Source organism: Dipteris shenzhenensis, chromosome 25 (genome assembly GCF_047967505.1).
Source record: "Dipteris shenzhenensis isolate YYH24624 ecotype China chromosome 25, Dip_SZ_1.0, whole genome shotgun sequence".
Taxonomy (NCBI): domain Eukaryota; kingdom Viridiplantae; phylum Streptophyta; class Polypodiopsida; order Gleicheniales; family Dipteridaceae; genus Dipteris; species Dipteris shenzhenensis.
In genome coordinates this window covers 6,054,203-6,073,559 of record NC_141620.1, presented here as the reverse complement: position 1 = coordinate 6,073,559, position 19,357 = coordinate 6,054,203, and the positions used below count along the sequence as shown (strand labels likewise).

The following is a 19,357-nucleotide window of genomic DNA, read 5'->3' as shown; positions in this document are numbered from 1 at the left end:
TGAAACTCTTATGTTGTTTGGGTTATGTATCGCATTTGAGTTTTTTTTACTTTGAATTTTGTGAGCACTCTCTTTATGGAAAGCAAACTAAATCATCCCATAAAAGAAGAGGAAAGAAAGAGCTTGAAAAGCTTGATTTGGTGCATTCAGGCATATGTGGTCCCATGCCTACATAGTCATTAGACGGGGCTGATTATTATGTGACATTCATTGATGATGCAACTAGGGAAGTGTGGGCTTATGCTATGGCTTAAAAGAGCAATGTGTTACAAGTATTTTAGAAATGGTTGGCTTTGGTTAAAAATCAATCAAGTAGAATGTGTAAATGCCTACGGACTGACAATGGTGAAGAGTATCTCTCTCATGACTTTTAGCATTTATGTGATACACGTGGGATCAAGAGGGAGCTCATGTCCCCTCATACTCCATAGCAAAATCCAGTTGTAGAAAAGATGAACCACACCATTCAAGAAAGGTTGCAATGTATGCTTTCCAATGCAAGTCTTTCTCTGGTGGTTTTTGGGCTGAGGTAATGAAGACCGCAATGCATATGATCAATAGATCACCTAGTAAGAGTTTGGATGGTGGTATTTCTAAAGAGGCATGGAGTTGCAAGAAGCCCTCTTACTCTCATTTGCATATATTTGGGTGTGAGGCATATGCACATGTGCCAAAAGAGCTTCGGAAGACGCTAGATCCTAAATCTAGGAAATGCATCTTTCTAGGTTATGGTGAAAGGGGAGAGATAGGCTATCATCTCAGAGATCCAGAAGCAAAGAAGATCATATGTAGCCATGATGTGGTCTTCAATGAGAAGAAGATGCATAAAACACCTATGAGGGATGTGGAAATGAGGAGAATCACTTTCCAGGATGTGAATCCACCCACATATGTTATAAGGAAGAGAAGCTTAAAGGAATTTCAAAGGTATTTAAAGAAATATTTTTAAGAATTTAAAAAAGAAGAAAATTAAAGAAAGAAATTTAAAGAAGGAATTTCAAAGAAGGGAAAATTGGAAAATTCAAAGAAGACAAGTAATGCCTGTGTTCCCTAGCTTGTTATCACTTATACCAAAATGAACAAAGAACCCTAGAAAGAATCTAAATGTATACCAAAAACTTAAGCCATAAGTGATATATCATTTATTGGATTTTGCTTTACGAGGATATAGCATTTTAGTTCTATTTTTTTGTACAATTGTTTCCATTTCCCTACGTGCCTCCTCCAACTTTTGAGGAAAAAAAGCCATTCTGGTAGGGCCTGTGATTGTGGAAATCCTAGTAGTTCTACGGACTTTGCAGGAGTTTATTATCAGAGTTTCTTATGAAATACAATTATCAACTATATCAAATAAGGTTTACTAACAAGAGGTTGCAAAACTAGATAACCAACCAAAGAGGGGGTATACTACACCAATGTGAGACAAAAAAATCTTTTGGCTCTAAGTGAAGGAGCACAACAACATGGGGGGTACCCATGTAAGAAAAATAAAAAAAGGCCAATCAAAGGGGGGTAGTCCACACCCTTATTTGAGAAAAAAATAAAAGCAAGACTACAAAAGGAAAAAGTAATCACGGTGGGTAATCTAGATTTCACATCCTTGAGTACATAGTATATTTAATATTATTAAATTTATTCTTTTTATGCAAAAATTAAAATAGGGGAATATTTTACATCCATTAGCTATTGCTCACATCACAAATAAATAATCATGGGGGGAGAACTACACACAATAGTGAGTGCCCACACCAAAGGAGTTAAACTGCATCCATTAGCAAGTGTCTACATAAAAGTCGTTTATCCATGCCCATAAGCAAAGTCTAATAATGACCATATTGACATAAATCATTGGAGGGGTAATCCACACCTCCATCAAATTTCATTAAATAAACTACACATTAATTGTTACGTAACCTTAACAAGAAAAAATGTTTAGTAGCATGGGGTCCTTTATGTAAAAGAATAAAAATGTTCATTAACAAGGGATCCTTTATGTTCATTAACATGGGGTCCATTAATTATATAAAAGAATTAAGCTCCAACTAAATATATATAGAAATAAATAAACCCATCCTATATGAAAACATAAATTAGTTTATTAAAAAGTGAAGGAAATTTTGAGTTCACCAAAGATGAAAGGAATTTAAGCCTACTATGATGGATGATCTAGAAAAATGAGCAAAAAGCAATGGTAAAAGTTTAAGAACTCAAAGACAAAAGGAATTTAAGGCTACTATGATGGATGATCTAGAAAAATGAGCAAAAAGCAATGGTAAAAGTTTAACTAAGGAAAGAAAATTTTAAATAAGGTGACACTACATACGCACACTTGATTTGAAAGCAATAAAGTGTAAGTATAGTAAACTAGTAGAGTTAAAAATAAGTATAAATACAATTAGAGAGGATGAGATTGATTAGCTCTATGGTTGGGTGTTGAGTTTTAGATGGTGATTCTTGTAGTGTGGTTCCAACTCTCTAGGTTGGTGAAGATGATCATGGTAGCTGAATTCAACATGGATTTGTGTCACACCGCTTCAGCTTCTTGCATCAGAACACCCAACGAACTGTGGTTATCTGGCTTGGCTAGGGTAGGCCCAGCTATCTTTTAGGTGTGCTAGCTTCTGGTTTGTAGTCCTACTAAAATATATAAAAATCTACTTCGCCACAGTTCAATGGTGAACACATAGCTTCTAGTTTGTAGTCCTACTAAAATATATAAAAGTCTACTTCACCACAATTCAATGTGGTGAACACATAGCTTGGCTCACAAGAAGACACTTGGGAAATGTATAGCTATCCATGTAAATATCATCAAAGTAGATCAGCTTACTAGAAAATTTTTGAAAAAATGTGAGATCTAAGAATGGGACACTCTATTTTTTTAATATATGTATATATATATATTTATATGATGAGTCTCAATGGGTCTACTTTCTAAAATGGCATCCAACAGTTAACTAGATGGTGTTTATCTTGATTGAGTAGATATTATATATCTCAATAACCAATGCAATATCTAAAACTCCTCAAGCTCTATCTTACAACCAATATTTCCTTGGAATACTTGTTTGCACTTTCGTTAGTTTTATGCTTGACCACCTCTTTAAATGAGATAGGTTTGTTCACAAGTGTAACATAACACCTATAAAAGGCATAGTCCTCTGGGTTTTATATCTTTGATAATGTCATCAACCCCATCTAGTGTCACCTTGGCCTAGTTGGGAATTGGTTTTAAATAGAGGCTTCTTTCTCTACATATGACCATGACATGAACTCTTTAGTTGCGAGTTCTTAGAATACCTTAGGGTATAAGTTACTAGGTCAATTGCAAATGGCACTAAAGCCACATTAGCAACATCCCATGTGAGTAGCCACATGGTATTTAAGCCATATAAGCAATCCTACCATGTCAATAACCCCATGGTAGTGCCACATTAGTAGCCACATAGAAATGCCATACCATCCAAGGGTACATCGATCTACAATTTCATCTTATTTAGATGAATCATGTCTCACTTAAAGATTTGTTGATTGTGTGTTAATGTTAATATGTATGAACATTGTCTTGCCCTCGTGTATGCATGTTAACATTGTGATGCTTTTGCCTAAATTAATCTCAGCATGCTTGTATCCTTAGAGTATGCTATAACAACATAAATTATATTGGCATTAAGATCCTCATAGGAATCTTTTTTTTTTGGTGATACTATATATGCCAATTCACACATCTTTCCATCACAAGTTTTGATGACTTTCTTCTAATTAATAGATTCTCACATATGGAAGTGCTTCTTCTATGGCATCTAGAACTTTGAATTGTACAATAGACATGATCATCTAGTTGACCAATGCATTTAAATATGATGTGCATGCTGAACTTGGATTTGTGAACTTTCACTGACACTCTTGCTTAAATATAGCCTTTGATTAATGCATATTATAGAGGGAGTTATACACTTTGATTTGGTTTGGGCAGTCTTGATTAAGCCTTCTAAAGCTACAAGCTTTGGTGCCTATGCAACCTTTAGGTAGACCTTTTGTGGTCTTTGAATGGGCTCAAATGCTCTTTCAATTTGGGTGGTTATCGATTAAGCCCTCTATAGACTACAGCCTTTGGTGCTTATGCACCTTTTATGTAGACCTTTCATGGTATTTGAGTGGCCTCAAATGCTCTTTGAATTTGGAATTTTGACCAAATCAAAATTCAAAATAGCTAGAATATAAAGTTTGGACCTAATCTTATTATCTTAGGAGGGTTATTTCAAAACCTAGAGCACAACTCAAAGGAATTCAAGAGCATAGGGGAAATTGTTTGCAATTTCCTTGGGAACTATACTAAGGAGAGGCATAAGGATGATGAAACAACATGCATGCTTTTAATTCATTATTTTTTGTATTTTTATGTCATTCTCCTTTCAGTCTGTGGGTGTCTCTTAAGGGATTTGAGCCACCAATCACATCAATGTAGATCCCTTGGGCTAACTATTTAGCCCTTTTAAAGCTTCTTGTTCCTAATGTGTAGGTTTAATCTTGCCATTTATCATATAACAAGTGGCCTCAAGAGATTTGTTTTTATTATGTCCATCTTTTGAGCCTTTTGGCACTTTTTCTCAAGTCCTCTTGGGTTTTTGTGAGGCCTTGTTGCCTCTTTTCAGGCCCTCTTCATGAGAGATAATTTACCATTCACCAAAGGTCGCCTTGCCTCCTCAAGCTCCTTCACTAACCTAGAAAATACTTCATATTTCCTTATGATTACATATGTAACATGGTGGGTTTATGAGTCCTTTAGTGAGACCTTTTGTCTTTTTCTTGTCATGAGCCTATTAAATTTCATTTTGATTGCTATTTTGACTACCTCCAAGGGCCAACAAGCTCCCCTTGCTTGATCAACATGATTTGCAAGAGCCTTTCTTGCTTCTTGTTGGAAGCCTATGTAAGCTTGCTAAGGCTTGCCTTTTGTAGGCACTTGTGCTTATAGTGTCTACTTATTGTTGCTGCGAAGTATTATAGATTTGAACCTTGCTTCATGCTCTTGAATCTTGAAGCTCTTTTGTTGGGGAGTCATGGGAGAGAAGAGAGAAGCCTAAGCTTTTAATAATAATATTATGGCTTTTTCTTCACAAGCTTTGTCACATTTCTATTGACATATATAGGTGCTTCTTTCTTCTTCTTCTCTTTTTCTTTCACATATGAAGCATTGGAAAAGCAACATGATGAAGGCATTTCATCCAAACATTTGTATAGCAACCCAAAGAAAAAGTGCATTCCACTATGTAAAGAAGCTTTTGGAATGAAAACCCCTAAATTTAAGTTGACTTGGTCAACCATAAACAAAACATTATTCTAAAAAACTACTTGTAGAGATAGTAGCGAACTAGAGAGCTCAATTTGCACTAATAAAGAGACCATTAAAAGGGATTTTTATGCAGAATGAAAGGTCTTATACCAAAGAGGAGCCACCAAAGAGGAATTGCGCAATGTTGTGCCAAGTCACTCGAGAGAGCTGCACTAAATTTGACTAGTTTTTTTGATTATTTCTCCCCATACACTAAAGCATTTGAGGTCAAACTCATCAAGAGATTCTTAATAGTGTCTCCCAACTGCAACTAGAAGGGCCGCTCAAAATTCTACATCTACAACCCAAATTTTGAAAAAGTGCACCAAACATAGAATGCATTGGTATGTGCAGTAGGAGGACAAGCTTGGAGCTAGAGGTGCACCCTAATGATAAGTTTCTTTAGACAAGAGGGCTTAGAGAATGGTCTGAGGTCTCCTAGATGAAGAGAACAAGCTCTCATAAGAATTTTCAAGAAAGAGGCAAAATGAAGAGGAGGAGGTGGAGGTGAGGAAGAAGATGATGATGTGGTAAACTAGGAGGCTAAGGAGTTTTCTAGAATCTACATTTTTGATACCAATGTTGGGGAGACATGGGAGAGAAGAGATGCATCATGACAAGGGTTGAGAACACAAGAGAAGACCAAAATGTGTATTCTATTGATTGTGAGAGACAAGCCTCTCATTTATAGAGTGGGAGAGAGGGTGTCCTAGATCATAGGCACCTCTCATACATCAAAGGAAATAAAAGGCACCTCTCCTACATCAAAGGAAATCAGCCCTACATCATAGGGACTTCCTAAATCTTTGGCACAGAGGGCACCTTGTCATGCATTGCCACCTATGTCATGGTCCTAGACACCTCATAGCACTGAGTGTTCTACACACACACACACACACACACACGTTCTCTCTCTCTCTCTCTCTCTCTCTCTCTCTCTCTCTCTCTCTCTTGCTCTCGCTCTCTCTCTTGCTCTCGCTCTCTCTCTTTCTCCATCCTTCCATCTTTTAACTCTTTGGATTTTTTTAATGTACCTTAATTTGTTAGATTGGGATAAGCTCTCTCTCTCTCTCTCTCTCTCTCTCTCTCTCTCTCTCTCTCTCTCTCTCTCTCTCTCTCTCTCTTCTCTCTCATTCTTTTTATCTCTCTCGCTTTTTCTCTCTCTTTCTCTTGTTTTCTCTCCACTCTCTTACACATTTACACATGCTAATACCTATTGTTTCAGGTGATGGTACCATAGTTAATTCTAATGGTGATCTGATAACAATTTATTAATTTAATAACGACATATGTTCAAACATACATGTGTCACACACACACACACACACACACACACATGTGAGTGCTAGATGCACACATGCACCTTAGAGCAAGCCCTTGATCACAAATATCACAACATCTTTTCCTTTGACTAGCCATGATTTGGGTATTTATTGGAGTCACTAGACTCTCCTTTCAAAGCCTTATTGGAGTCACTAAATGTTTTGTTGGCCTTCTCAAAACCTTAATATCTCAAATATATTGTAGACTTCATTAACATGAAGCCTTTCTACATAGGCACTTTTCTCAACCCTATTGTCGATTGATCCTTTGTTGTAGGTCTCAAGCACATTAATAGCTCTTGGAAGTCATTGTTGAAGATGACTCTTTAAAAAAAGTAAAAAATCAAAAAATGAAATGAAGAAGCAGCTTTCAACATAATACCAAGTAAGTCTACATATCTCTCATCACTGAATCTAGAAAATAGATTGCCAACTCTCTAAATTGCCTTGGGTATCTTGGACAGCTTCATGTAGCAAGCATGTGGTATAAGTCACTATTGCCTCTATAGAAAAATATTTTATAGAATCCTTTTTGCTATACTAAGTTGCTCTTGGTAGGCCATATAGCAAACAACACAAACCTCTAGCTAAAGCTTGGATGCGAGCCGAGGCAAGACCTTTAGTATATTTCCACCCAATATAGTATCCCCAAACATATTTATCTCATGATTGGCCATTACCAATCCATTCCAAGGCTATCTGATAGGATAACATTAGGGTGGGGTGATTAGCTATCTTGCAATAGTAGCACCCAACAATCACTCATATTAGAAACTTAGCTAGCTGGTCTCTAACAGGAGGCCATTAATACAATATTTTCCACATCAAAGAATCAAACCGTGTGAAGGCCATTTTTGTTAGATCATCCTATGGCTAAATTGCAACACTAAAATAGAACCATATAATTTCTAAGTAGAGGCTAGCAAGTAGTAGGCTATTGAGTACTCTCTTGTAAATTAGATCTACTCACCAAGCATTTTTGTATAGATTTTTTGATTGTTTACTCTTCATTTACCATGTGTCTGGTGCAAGGATCATAAATAGAGTTTTCTTCTAGCATTGTAAAGCATTGTATACTGTGAATAGGACAACAAAAATAAATATAGGGATAAGTGGAGGTAAAGGGGATTGAAATATGAAGTGACGTCATATTTGCCCATATGTAGCACCAATTCTCATAGTGAAAAATATGTGCATTGACTATAGAGGTTTGAATAAGATTACATAGTCAAGCATGATGATTTATTGGATAAACTAAGAGCATCCAAGGTGTTAGTAAGATTGATCTTAATTTTAGAGAGTGCCAAATATGAATGGCATGAGAAGATGTGTACAAGATGACTTTAGATCCGAATCAAGGCATTGTGGATTTTTAGTTATGCCTTTTACACATGACTTTAGATCCGAATCAAGGCATTATGGATTTTTAGTTATGCCTTTTACACATGACTTTAGATCCGAATCAAGGCATTATGGATTTTTAGTTATGCGTTTTGGTTTAAATGATGTGGCTACACAGTGCTACATGTGATCTTGATCATATTTGCTTCAAGACTACACAATAGCATTGACAAATTGTTTTTTAGTATAAATATGGAGGACCATAAGAAACATATGGAGTTAGTATTATCAATTGTGAAAGAAAATCAACTGTATCTCAATCTTAAACAAACAACTCCAACTTTAAGATCTCGGGCATATTATATCCAATGGGAAATAGAATGAACAGAACTACCTATTAAATGAGATTGCCATTAGCTCATTTTCCTTTCTTTTAGGAGTGTGTAGCTTTAGAGAAAATTTGTCACCCATATTTTGGTAGAGTTACTTAGAAAAGCAAAACATTGAAATTGGATTGATGAAAGAATTCAAAATTTTGATGCTTTAAAGGAATTCCCACTTAAGCAATGATATCACAACTACTAGATTTTCAACAAACCATTCTTTGTAGCTGTGACTAATGCCAATGGTTATGCCTCACATGAGTATCTTAACACCTCACCTCCAACTAAGATAGAAATTCCTAGGTAATCCTCAATTCTAATGGCCTCCTCGCAATACTTGGGGAAGTTCGTGGTTTGTTTGTATCTGCTCATCAAGCCCTCAACAAAATATGAGTAGCAAGCTTATCTTTGGGGGACCTTAGGTCACCTAGTGGTTAAGAGACTTAGTGCCTTAACCTTTTATCTCGTGAACCACTCCCGAGCTTTTGTCACTAAGGTATGTGGTGAAAGCACATATCTCTACATCATCAATATTTAATACATTTATCTCATGTGAGAAAAATATTAAAAATATGTTATCAGGTCCTCTCTCCCATTGTATTTTTGCATCATTATGGCTATTGCATTGGGTTGAGCAGATCTGTTGTCATAATGGCATTTAAACTTCACACTATGGCTTCTCCCGAATCATCATTTTTTCCTCTTCTAATCCTGGATTAGGTTGAACCATGTCTGTTGTTGATGGTCCTCTTGGCTTATTGGGAAGTGGTCTCTCTGATATATCATCTCCTCTTCTACCAAGTCGCCCATAGGTTTATTGTTAGAATAGTTTGAATATGTTGGATTGTTTCTAAGAGAAAGGAATCACACATCCACACGCTCCTGAGTGTTGATTGACTTACTTCACTTGAGTGATGCTTTCCTTTTAGACAGTTTTCCCACCATTGCCTTGGATTATGAGGCTAATGATATCAATGATTCCTAAAGGCAAGGCATATGCTTGCTCTAAAATTTACCTTCTTCTGTTGGAGAGAATGATTACTAAACCTTGGTACTAAAAGGTTCCATTTCACAATTTTTGAGATTCTTCCAAATGCCTATGGCCACTCTATGAAGGTCAATTTGTGTGGAGAAGGCCTTTAAGCTCATTACGTCTCTCTCTCAATCCGACTCTACATTCATAAAATATAATCAACAGCTCAATCTCTCCTTGATTAGGAGAGCACATATATCATTTATTGAGAACAATTCCAAAAAAGGTATGGAACAAACAAGCCTTTGTTTCGTTTCCCAAGGGCCTGATGATCAATGAGTCAAGCTACTCTGCTCAGGCTTGGACCCTTGTCATACCTCCCTCCAATTGCTATCAATGCTTTTTGAGTTGGATGGCTAAACCAAACTATTTAGCTTCGATGAGGCACCTAACATGATTCGTCTAACCTCAACCTTATAAATATCGAAGTTCATAGAAGCTACATTTCCTTCTTTCTACTAACGTACTCGACCCCTCTTACAAGTCAACCCATTCAAGCTTTCCATGCTCGCACAAGCATACTCTTTCTCACTACTACACCATTGTCCTTCAATATGGCCAACAAGGAGGTAGTAAACCAACACTTACAAGTTGACAACTCTACTTTAGCAGCACAAGTTGACAACTCTACTTTAGCAGCTGTGAATGCAAGCTTGAAAGCAATGCACTCAATACTTGACTGGTAAAACCAACATCAACAACAATGAGGGAATAATGTGATTTCCAATTACTGAGTGACCCCTCATTTTGATCTATGAGGGTTGCGATGGCCCAAATGAGATACCTTCACCTATGTGAGGACGCATGGCTTAGTTGCCCTATGGAGTCCATGCAAACTCTAACTTCAAATCCCCAAATGGTCAAGATTAAGTGTTTTCGCCCCTAAAATTAATATGCAAGGTATGTGCATGCAATATGGCTCACTTACCCTAGGTCCTTTAGTTGGTGGAGCAATTTAAACCTTGTGCAAGTAGTGGGCATAAAAGTCTCTGTGTGTTTGTTGTGGGTGTCGAGGTGTAGATTAGTGAGGAGTTGCATAAAGATGTTTTTTTAGCATGGAGATTCTACATTAAACAAAGAAGATGGAGCATCTATTTACTCGTTGTGCCATACATTTAGGTTGGATTGTCGTCATTAGGTGCCTCAATGAAGTTCCTAGTATCCAAAGTGTCTCGAGTGGTGAGCTAGCCTTGATGGCGTGTAGGGGTGGTATACTAATGCATCTAAGCGTTTTATGTTATGTTACTTCTCTAATGATGTTTCATTGATTGCATGCCATACGGCTGAGTTGGTTCATTTGGTTCATAGAATTAGGTTTTCAGTAGCCTTGAGCTCTTCGGCATGGATACAATCAGCCCACCAATTATTCAAGAAAAGTCAATAAACTAAGATGCAATTCAACATAAAAGATGGACTAGCACAGATCAAGTCTCGTACAAAATTTGGCATCTTTGCAAAAAATTGCCACTTAGTCCTCTGCAAATACATGTCAGCATATTATCCATTCAGTGTATGATTTGTACACATTCTGCCCAATGAATGGGTAGAATCAATCTTGTGAAAGAATGAACTGTAAGAGCAGACATGCTCTAAAATAAACTTTATCTTAAACCAAGCCTAGCCAGATCTTGGTACAAACAAGCTTGCCCCGAGACGAGTTCAGAGAATATCCAAATGTAGAGCTCATCATACATCCAGGCTTTGTAGACTTACTTGGGATGCAAAGTTCAGAATGAGCTCCTTTCTCATGTCCACCTGCAAAGCACGATGAAAGGTGAGAACTAAAGTTTTGGTCTCCTTCACGTAAAAAAATATTTCAGCCTGCCAACTCTTCAAACCAAAACATGGATGGGGAGAATGGACTCTTCTAAATTTTTGAAAACAGACAAAGATCATCAAATTCAGAGAGAAGCTTTGGAAATTTTCTACAAACCTTGTCACCCATAAATGTTGAGAAAATGAAATTGGCCTCTGCAGCATCTTCGACAGTCAGCTGTTTAAGCAGTCTTCTAGATGGATCCATCGTGGTCTCCCAAAGCTGTAGAGGCATCATCTCCCCCAGGCCTGTTCCATATCTGAATGTTACCATATTCATCCAGTAAATGGAACAACAAAATATGATGTTTCATAGCATGTATTCACCTTTGAAACGTTGGATACTGTAAGAGGCATTTGCTGGAAAACTTTTCCTCAGTCTCTCCAGGTCACTTTCATTGTAGCAATAGTGTATTTGCTTTCCTCTTTCTACCTGCAAGGTACTTGTCCAAGCTTTAGCAGCTCTTTTCCATAAAAGACTCCTTGCGAAATGCATAGATTAACCACAACCAATCATTTTGAAGAGATTTTTGGTACCTTATAGAGAGGTGGCACACCCACATATATGCAACCTTCTTCAAAGAGGACTTTCTGCTCAACAGGAAAACAGAAAGGTTTAGTCACTCCAACTCCTGACCTGCATCTCAAAATCGGAGCTACAAACCTAGACCTTAAGTCAGGAACACGTTTTATTAGTGCAATGCCTTTCATCATGGGCAGTGAGAATTTTCACAATGAGTCATTGTTCCACACAATTGTAAAATGGCCTCTCTCAACACACAGCTCAAGGTAAATCTAGATGAATCCAGGAACATGCCCAAACCCATCCTCTAAAAACACAACAATAGTGCAGTTTCAATCTCATGACAGTCACTTCTGAGGTTGAAAATCATAGACTCCATCATGCAAATCAGGGACTCGCTACTATGACATTCTCACTGATGTCATTAGCACCCAATGATGGGTGTAGAGCAGGGATGAAAACATATGCTCTCACAAATACATAACTGAGCATCCATGTCTACAAAGTACTAAGTTTCTTTCAGCACTCTGAAGATAAAGGGCGGACTCAGCAGGCTTGTCCTTTATTCTAGCCGTTGTCACGAATAAAAATGTCCCACATGCATGAATCATCAACAATCAATTTTGATGATTCATCATCATTTTTACGCGTTCTTTTCATTCAAGCTACAACTGCTTGTGAAGACTTATCTTTCATTTTAGTTCCTCCCAAATGAGCATTTCTAAGCAAAAAATGCTTAGAAAAGACAGCTGATAGGGCAATGCTTACCACTATATCAGCAGGTCGCAACATGGCCAAATACTTCACAAAGTGAAATTTGCATCTCTCTTAATACGATGAGAATATATATCCAGATGAATCCACAAACATGCCCAAGTTCATCCTTTAAAAACACAACAAATACTGTAGTTTCAATCTGATGACAGTCACTCACAAGGTTGAAAACCATAAACTCCATACACCTAGCAAGGACTAGCTACTATGACATCCCCACCGATGTCATCCATGCCCAACGATGAGTGTAGATCATGGTATGAACATATGCTGGCTTAAAATTGAAGACTCAACATAACAACAATAAAATTGCAATGCTATTCTTGATGTCAAGGTGTCTCAAACTGATGTAACATCCTCTCTTACTCAAAACTTTAGGTGCTTGTACGATGGGAAAATGGAAAATAAAAGTTTAGTAGAGCACATACCTGATATCTAAAGAAAAAAGTTAGTAGTAGAGTACGAATGTGTGCACCATCAACATCCGCATCTGTCAATATGATGATCTTGTGATAGCGGAGTGCATCCTTGTTAAAATCTTCACCCTTGACATAGAAAAGACAGGTGTGAAAACTAGCACGAAAATCACCTCAATTCTCTATTGCAGAAAAAACTTTGTGCATTTTCCGTCAAGTTTGATATATAATGCTTACCTTCATTCCAAGCCCTAGGCCAGTTATAAGACTCTGAATCTCTGTATTTTTGTACATGGAAGTTTCATCCTTCCGCTCTGTATTCAAAATCTTACCCCGCAGTGGAAGGATGGCCTGAAAGAGGAGTAAAAGTAAGTCACCAAGTGCATCCAAATAGCCATTGTAGGTAATGCATTTGATATTAAATATAAAGTCTTGTGAGAGTGCCTGTTCCAATGTCACCCACCAAACTTTTATTTATATGTGGTGCTACAGGCTAACTCCAAACTTTTCAGTTTATATTCAGCTTAGCACTACAAACAGAAGAAGACCTGTTAAAGTTCCCATGATTGCGAAGTAACCCTGTACTCTCAAAGGCAATTTTTTTTCAAAGCAAATCATTGCAGTGAGCATCATGACAGTGCAGAATCCCTGAGAAGTGTCAAAAGTTCTACAATCATGGGTGAACATCTCCTTGGACAATGCGCTTGAGAATCTATCAATGCCTGAACGATCTCAGGGTATGATTCAAGTTGTACCCATGTGAAAATTATCCTTGATTGCTATCTGCATTGCTATTGCTTTGGTCCTTTAAGATTCATTCATCAAATATTTGAACATCGCCTCGATGCAAGAAAGGAGGCATAAACTAGTAGGAGTTGAAAAAGTGGGGCCAAGGGGGGAAGAACATACAAAAAATATGAATGCGAGTGTGTGTTCTTATGGCAAAGTTAAGGGCTTTCCTTTTGTCTCTAGAATGCTTTCAAATTGGAAAGAATTCTATCTCATCTCAAATGGTAGGGCCGTACCTCCCTGATGGAAATTCTTTATGGGCTACAAGTTTGCATTGGTCAAAGGTGTTTGATCCTCCCCTTTCTTTGCAAGAACCCAAACGCTCTTATTTCATTTCCTCCAAAGGGATTCAGTTGGTGGTGATGTGCTTCATGCCGATGGTACATTGATATCTTTTCCTTCAGTAGTCAGAAAGTATGGTTTGGGACTGCAATATAGACCATTTTGCCATTCTCTTTCTCGAATGCTTCAATCTTTCTTACCAGCACCAGAGTTGGAGCTCTCTCATAGCCGTACGGATTGGGCTCTACATCACCAGGATTCCAGCAATCGCCCTCTGCTGTTGGCTAATGTATTAGTGGCTAGTTTGTATAAGGCCCTGATGCCTCCACCTTGGATTTCACACCAAGGAAATTATTTGGTCTATGCATTATAATACCAAGTGGTGGCGCAAAAGATTGTGACAACTTTGGAGCTGTAAATTGCCTCTTCGACAACCGGTGTTTCTATGGCAGGTCTTGCTTAGAGTTATACCATTTGGTCAACTCCTAGCACGTAGAAGTATTGCTCTGGCAGTTTTTCACACATGCTTGGATTCAAGGGAATCCTTGCTTCATCTCTGTTTCTACTACAACTGCGTCTCCAAGCCAGATTCCCTTACGCTTGCTTTGGCAAGCTTTCCTCGCCATTTGGGATTTATCCACAGAGACACGAATTTGATATTTTCTTCGCCTGGGTTAGATATTGGGGACTCTGGACTCTGTGAAAAGACAAAAATCATAGAAGTCTTTGGAGAATTCCACTTTTCAAAATTTCACTTTTTCTAGATGTCAGTTAGGCAATCTCTTTATGATTGCCTCTGTGTTCGTCAGATAGATTCCTCTGTCTACTTGTCTTATATTGAAATCTTCTGATGTTTCTAATTGCATGTTCCCTCTTTGGGAAATAGGACATGGATTTCACTTTTTATACATAAAAAGAGTGTTTATACTTCTCCCCCTCCCAAAAAAAAACGTGTGTGTGTGACGTTGTGCACTCAGCCTTACACATGCACGTGTGTGCATGCATGAGTATTAACACTCTTAGCTTCATCATGAGAGATTTCGATTGATTGATTTCTTTTGAAACTATGCACCTACATTGCTGTAACTATACTTGTACTAAAATAAAGATTTTGTTTAGGTAGCATAAAATAAAAAACGATTTAACATACATAGCAGGAAGTACTCATAATCTTCAAAACACTCCAAGTCATGTAGCCATGAAATTATGTCATCGTGTTGTGAGTGGTAGCTAAGTTGCAGGAAACGTTAGGAAAAATAGGGAAACGCCATTTCCCTATGTTTCCTAAATATTTATGTTTCCGAAACGTGGAAGCGCCAACTCTTACATGTAGCCCTGCTCCACCCAAAACTGGCTAGTGGTGTTCACCAAGGATTGGTCAGTGGCTTGTCTGTGGCCATCAGTTTCTCTGACAACTCTCTCTCTCTCTCTCTCTCTCTCTCTATGCAGAATTCTTCTTTATGCCCTTTCATTCCTTTCTTTCCTCCCTCTCCCTAAATGATGGTGCCAATGACGATAAACTACAGTGCTTTTGTATGCATTATGTGCAAAGAGAAGTGATATTTTCCCAATGCACCTGCTTGCTCAAGCTCTCTTTTGCTCTCTCCCTTGACGATGCTATCGGTCAAAGGGCGATCAATTGCAAGTGCATAAGCTTTATTTGCACCCCTGAGTGGTATTGCCCCTTGTACCAACGACTTGAAGCTACTAGCCACCAGGGTAAGAGGCGAAGAAGGCGTTTACCAATTCCGTCACAGTAAGGTGTTTTTCAAGTGCCAAGATGCCTCAGTCTGCACAATATCCCGAGCCACTTTGGAAGTATATTGTAGAAAAGGGCAGCTTTGCCAAAGGACGCAGCAAGAAGTGGTTGTGCTTTTTTTGTGGATGTGAAAGTTGTGGCTCATACTCTCGTGTGCGTGCCCATCTTCTAGGAATAAAGAACATGGGTGTCCTCCATATTTCACACGCATGGTAAGTGCAATTGCTTCATTTGGAAGGGGATATAAACATCCAAACTATGAGAAGCTCCATACGTCTCTTTTGGACAAGGAGAGAGCAAGAGTGTCAAGGAGCCTATCCACGGTTGGATCTACTTGGCCATACTATGGATGCTCTATTGTTTCTAATGGCTGGACCGACATTGCAAGGAGACCTCTTCTAAACATTATGGTTTGCAGTGGACGAGGAATCGTATTCAAGCGATCCATAGATACCAGTGGAGATGCGAAAACAGGAGAATACATTGCCACTGCATTAAAAGAGACTACCTTGGAGGTGGGTGCTGAACATGTAGTTGAAGTTGTTACTGATAATGCCTCGAACTGCAAGCTAGCTGGTCATCTTGTGGAGCAAGAGTTCAAACATGACTTTTGGACCACGTGTGCTGCCTTGGCATGGATGGAGCTGGCAATCTGTCATGGCAAGGAAGTGCAGCAATTCATCTCCAATCATGAAGCACCGAGCTCGGGCTATGTTGTCTAAATTTTCAAAATTGAAGTTGTTGAAGCCCGGTGATTCGCATCAAACTTCATCATGCTCCACAAAAGTAAAGGTAGGCTTGAAGCAGATGAAGCCTTGAAGATTCAAAACACCATATTGTCAACCTCGTTTTGGGAGGAAGTGGAGAAGTTTGTGAGGGTGTGCTGGCCTATCATGCGCATGTTATGATTGGTGGACAAGGATGATGCATGTCTTGGTGTGATCTATGAAGGTATTGATCAAATGCTTGAGAATATAAAAGAGGTCCTAGCTAGAGAAAGCAATGGAGACACAATGTATGAAGAAATAAGAGAAATTGCAGAAGTGAGATGGAATATGCTTCATTCTCCTCTCCATGCCACAGCCTTTCTTCTCAATCCAAAATGGTTTGGTAAGAATCCACAACAAGATGCTGAAGTGATGAGAGGTTGGAGGCAGACTCTTGATAGCGTGGGAAAGGATGCTGCAGAGAGGACTTTGATGAAGGATCAATTGTCAATGTATCTTGGCCAAGTCTTTCTCCAGTTGCTTGGTGGGAGGACTATGGTTCAGATACCCCTCAATTGCAAAAGTTGGCAATCAGGCTCCTCTCATAAGTATCAAGTTCCTCTGCAGAAGAGCAGGATTGGCCACCTATGGGTTCATCCATTCACTCAAACATAATCGGCTTGCCCATAAGATGGCAGAGAATCTTTTGTATGTGCACAGCAACCTTAGGCTTCTTTCTAGGAGTGATCCATCGTATAAGTCTAGCCCTTCTCAGCAATGGGATGTTCATGAGGAGGAAGAGGAAGATGGTGCACTTTCCATGTAATCTTCATTTTCTTAGTGATGTTGTAATGTGTATGTGCATTGTGCACATTTTATTTAAATGCTGGACTTAATGGAACATGTGATGTAGCTGGAATTGTGTCTGCATATGTTGCTGTAATTGCTGCAGAATTCCAAGTGATATCTTGTTCTAATTGCTGCGAATTTCCTGAGTAATTCTGTGTGGGATGTTGCTGTATTTGTTGTTATTACTTCAGAATTCCTAGCTGTTATTACTTCAAAACTCCTAAAGTAATATGTGTGGGATGTTAATGATATTACAGGTTGTTATAACTTCAGAATTCCTAAAGGTATATGGGTTCACAAGTTTTCTTTACTTAGTTTTTACTTCAGAATTCCTAAAGTTATATGTCTGTGGGACGCCTCTGTAATCACAGAATGTTATTACTTCGGAATTCCTAAAGGTATATGGTTTCACAAGTATTCTTTACTGCCGTTTCCTATCAATTGAATAGGTGTTTTGGAAACGTTTCAAACCTTGGACGTTTCATGCAACTTAGAGTGGTAGATATGATACACCTACAACTTGCTATGGTTCAATCCTTAAAGCTAGAAAAGAGATGCTCGCCATATTCCATAGCTATTTTGGGTATGGTTTTTTTTTAATTTTTGCGATGTGCCTAGCAAGGGGTTCGACAAGGTTGATACCTTCAATCCAAATGAAACATCATCCTAGCATGGCCTGTTTCTGCTTTATTACAAGCAGTAAGTGTCTGAGGGGAAAAAAGTGTTCCATTTTATGTTGTGATGAGGAATAAAAATACCACTAGATAGGCCCTTGCATAGAATTAGTTAGCTGGATCATATGGCTCTCAAGCCAAGTCTGGTGTGTAATGAATGAGACTTTGGGGCAGTGAATGTCGACTCTCTTGTTCCAAAAGTGGCAGCTCTGAGAAAATCTGTACACTAGTTATAGAAATGGTACATGAAACAGAGAACGTGGCAGCTCCAACAGACATGCTACATCCCCAACCTTTCAGATGATCTTGTAAGGCACATCTTACTTGGAGACCAGCTCTGTAAACGTGTTCCCTTTCCAGAAGGCATACCTAGCTTGTGCACTGCTCTATCATCATGTATCTTCTATACCTACCTCTTTTTAGCTTGGTTAGGGTATCCTATTTTTGGTACCTATATGTGCTATAGCTGAAGGGTTTCACACAATTTGACCCAAGAACTCTGTGTCAGGGGAGGAACGACATAGATACACCTCCACCCCTCTATCATCTAAGAGACTATATCCATCTAGGGGTTAATGGGTTAAAGTGTTGGTTTTTGTTTAATTAATGTGTAGGACATGAAAGAGTGCAAAAAGGCTCATAATTGATGGGGCAAGTGCCAAAAAACAAGTCCCACAAGGAAAAATGCGCCAAGAGCTCAGTGCCCATTAATGAGCCCCCCCCCCCCCCCCCCCCCCGGGTTCTAAAAAGGCTATTAAAGCCGCCAAGAAGTGGTCAAAAGTAGAAAAGCTAAGCTTTTTGTAAAAAGTACCTTTAGAAAGCAGGTTTAGCTTTTTGCTGGGCCAAGTCTCTAAAAAAAGAGCTCAGAGCTCCAAGGTCATTCAAGAGTTGTACTCAGCTTCATGCTCTTCTCAGAGCCAGTTGTAGAAAGTTATTTTCTATTGTAATAAAGACCTTTGGGGGAGGGGGGCAGCCTTCTTTCTGGCCCCTCATCCTGTGTATTGCCTTTTTCTCTCTTCCCCCACTCCTTCCTTGCTAAGAATCCCTTCTACTGTCTCTACAAGTCTTCCCAACCGCTGTGCAACTGATTCCAGCACCAGATCCCCTTTTCCCTTTGCACATGCGAGCTGTTAGAGAGTTCTGCTGCAAATTGTATTCCAGCCACCAAGGGGAAAGCTACTTGCTGCGATTTGGATTTCCAGCCCTCCAAACTGCCCTAGGCCTGCTGGGAATTGTTCCAGGAGGAGACTTCCCTGCTGCGATGTGCCCAATAGCCCTCTAGAGGCTGCAAATTTATTGCACGTAGGGTTTTTGAAGCCTCTGAAACTGTTTTCAGTGGTATCAGAGCCTAGGTT

General features: G+C 38.8%; 1 protein-coding gene and 1 pseudogene across 1 annotated transcript in view; one reads left to right on the top strand and one right to left on the bottom strand.

Annotated features, from left to right (window-relative positions):
* Positions 1-10,869: 10,869 nt before the first annotated feature.
* LOC147885365 (DNA gyrase subunit B, chloroplastic/mitochondrial-like) overlaps positions 10,870-19,357 on the bottom strand; it is a 245,489-nt gene continuing 237,001 nt past the window's right edge. The window contains exons 16-21 of the mRNA XM_087396279.1: positions 13,180-13,293; positions 12,955-13,071; positions 11,767-11,820; positions 11,557-11,662; positions 11,348-11,478; positions 10,870-11,169 (exon numbers count right to left, since the gene is read on the bottom strand). Coding sequence (XP_087252405.1) covers positions 11,101-11,169; positions 11,348-11,478; positions 11,557-11,662; positions 11,767-11,820; positions 12,955-13,071; positions 13,180-13,293 — 591 coding nt within the window. The 3' untranslated portion in view covers positions 10,870-11,100. The remainder of the gene's footprint in view (positions 11,170-11,347; positions 11,479-11,556; positions 11,663-11,766; positions 11,821-12,954; positions 13,072-13,179; positions 13,294-19,357) is intronic.
* LOC147885366 (uncharacterized) lies at positions 15,794-17,305 on the top strand (annotated as a pseudogene).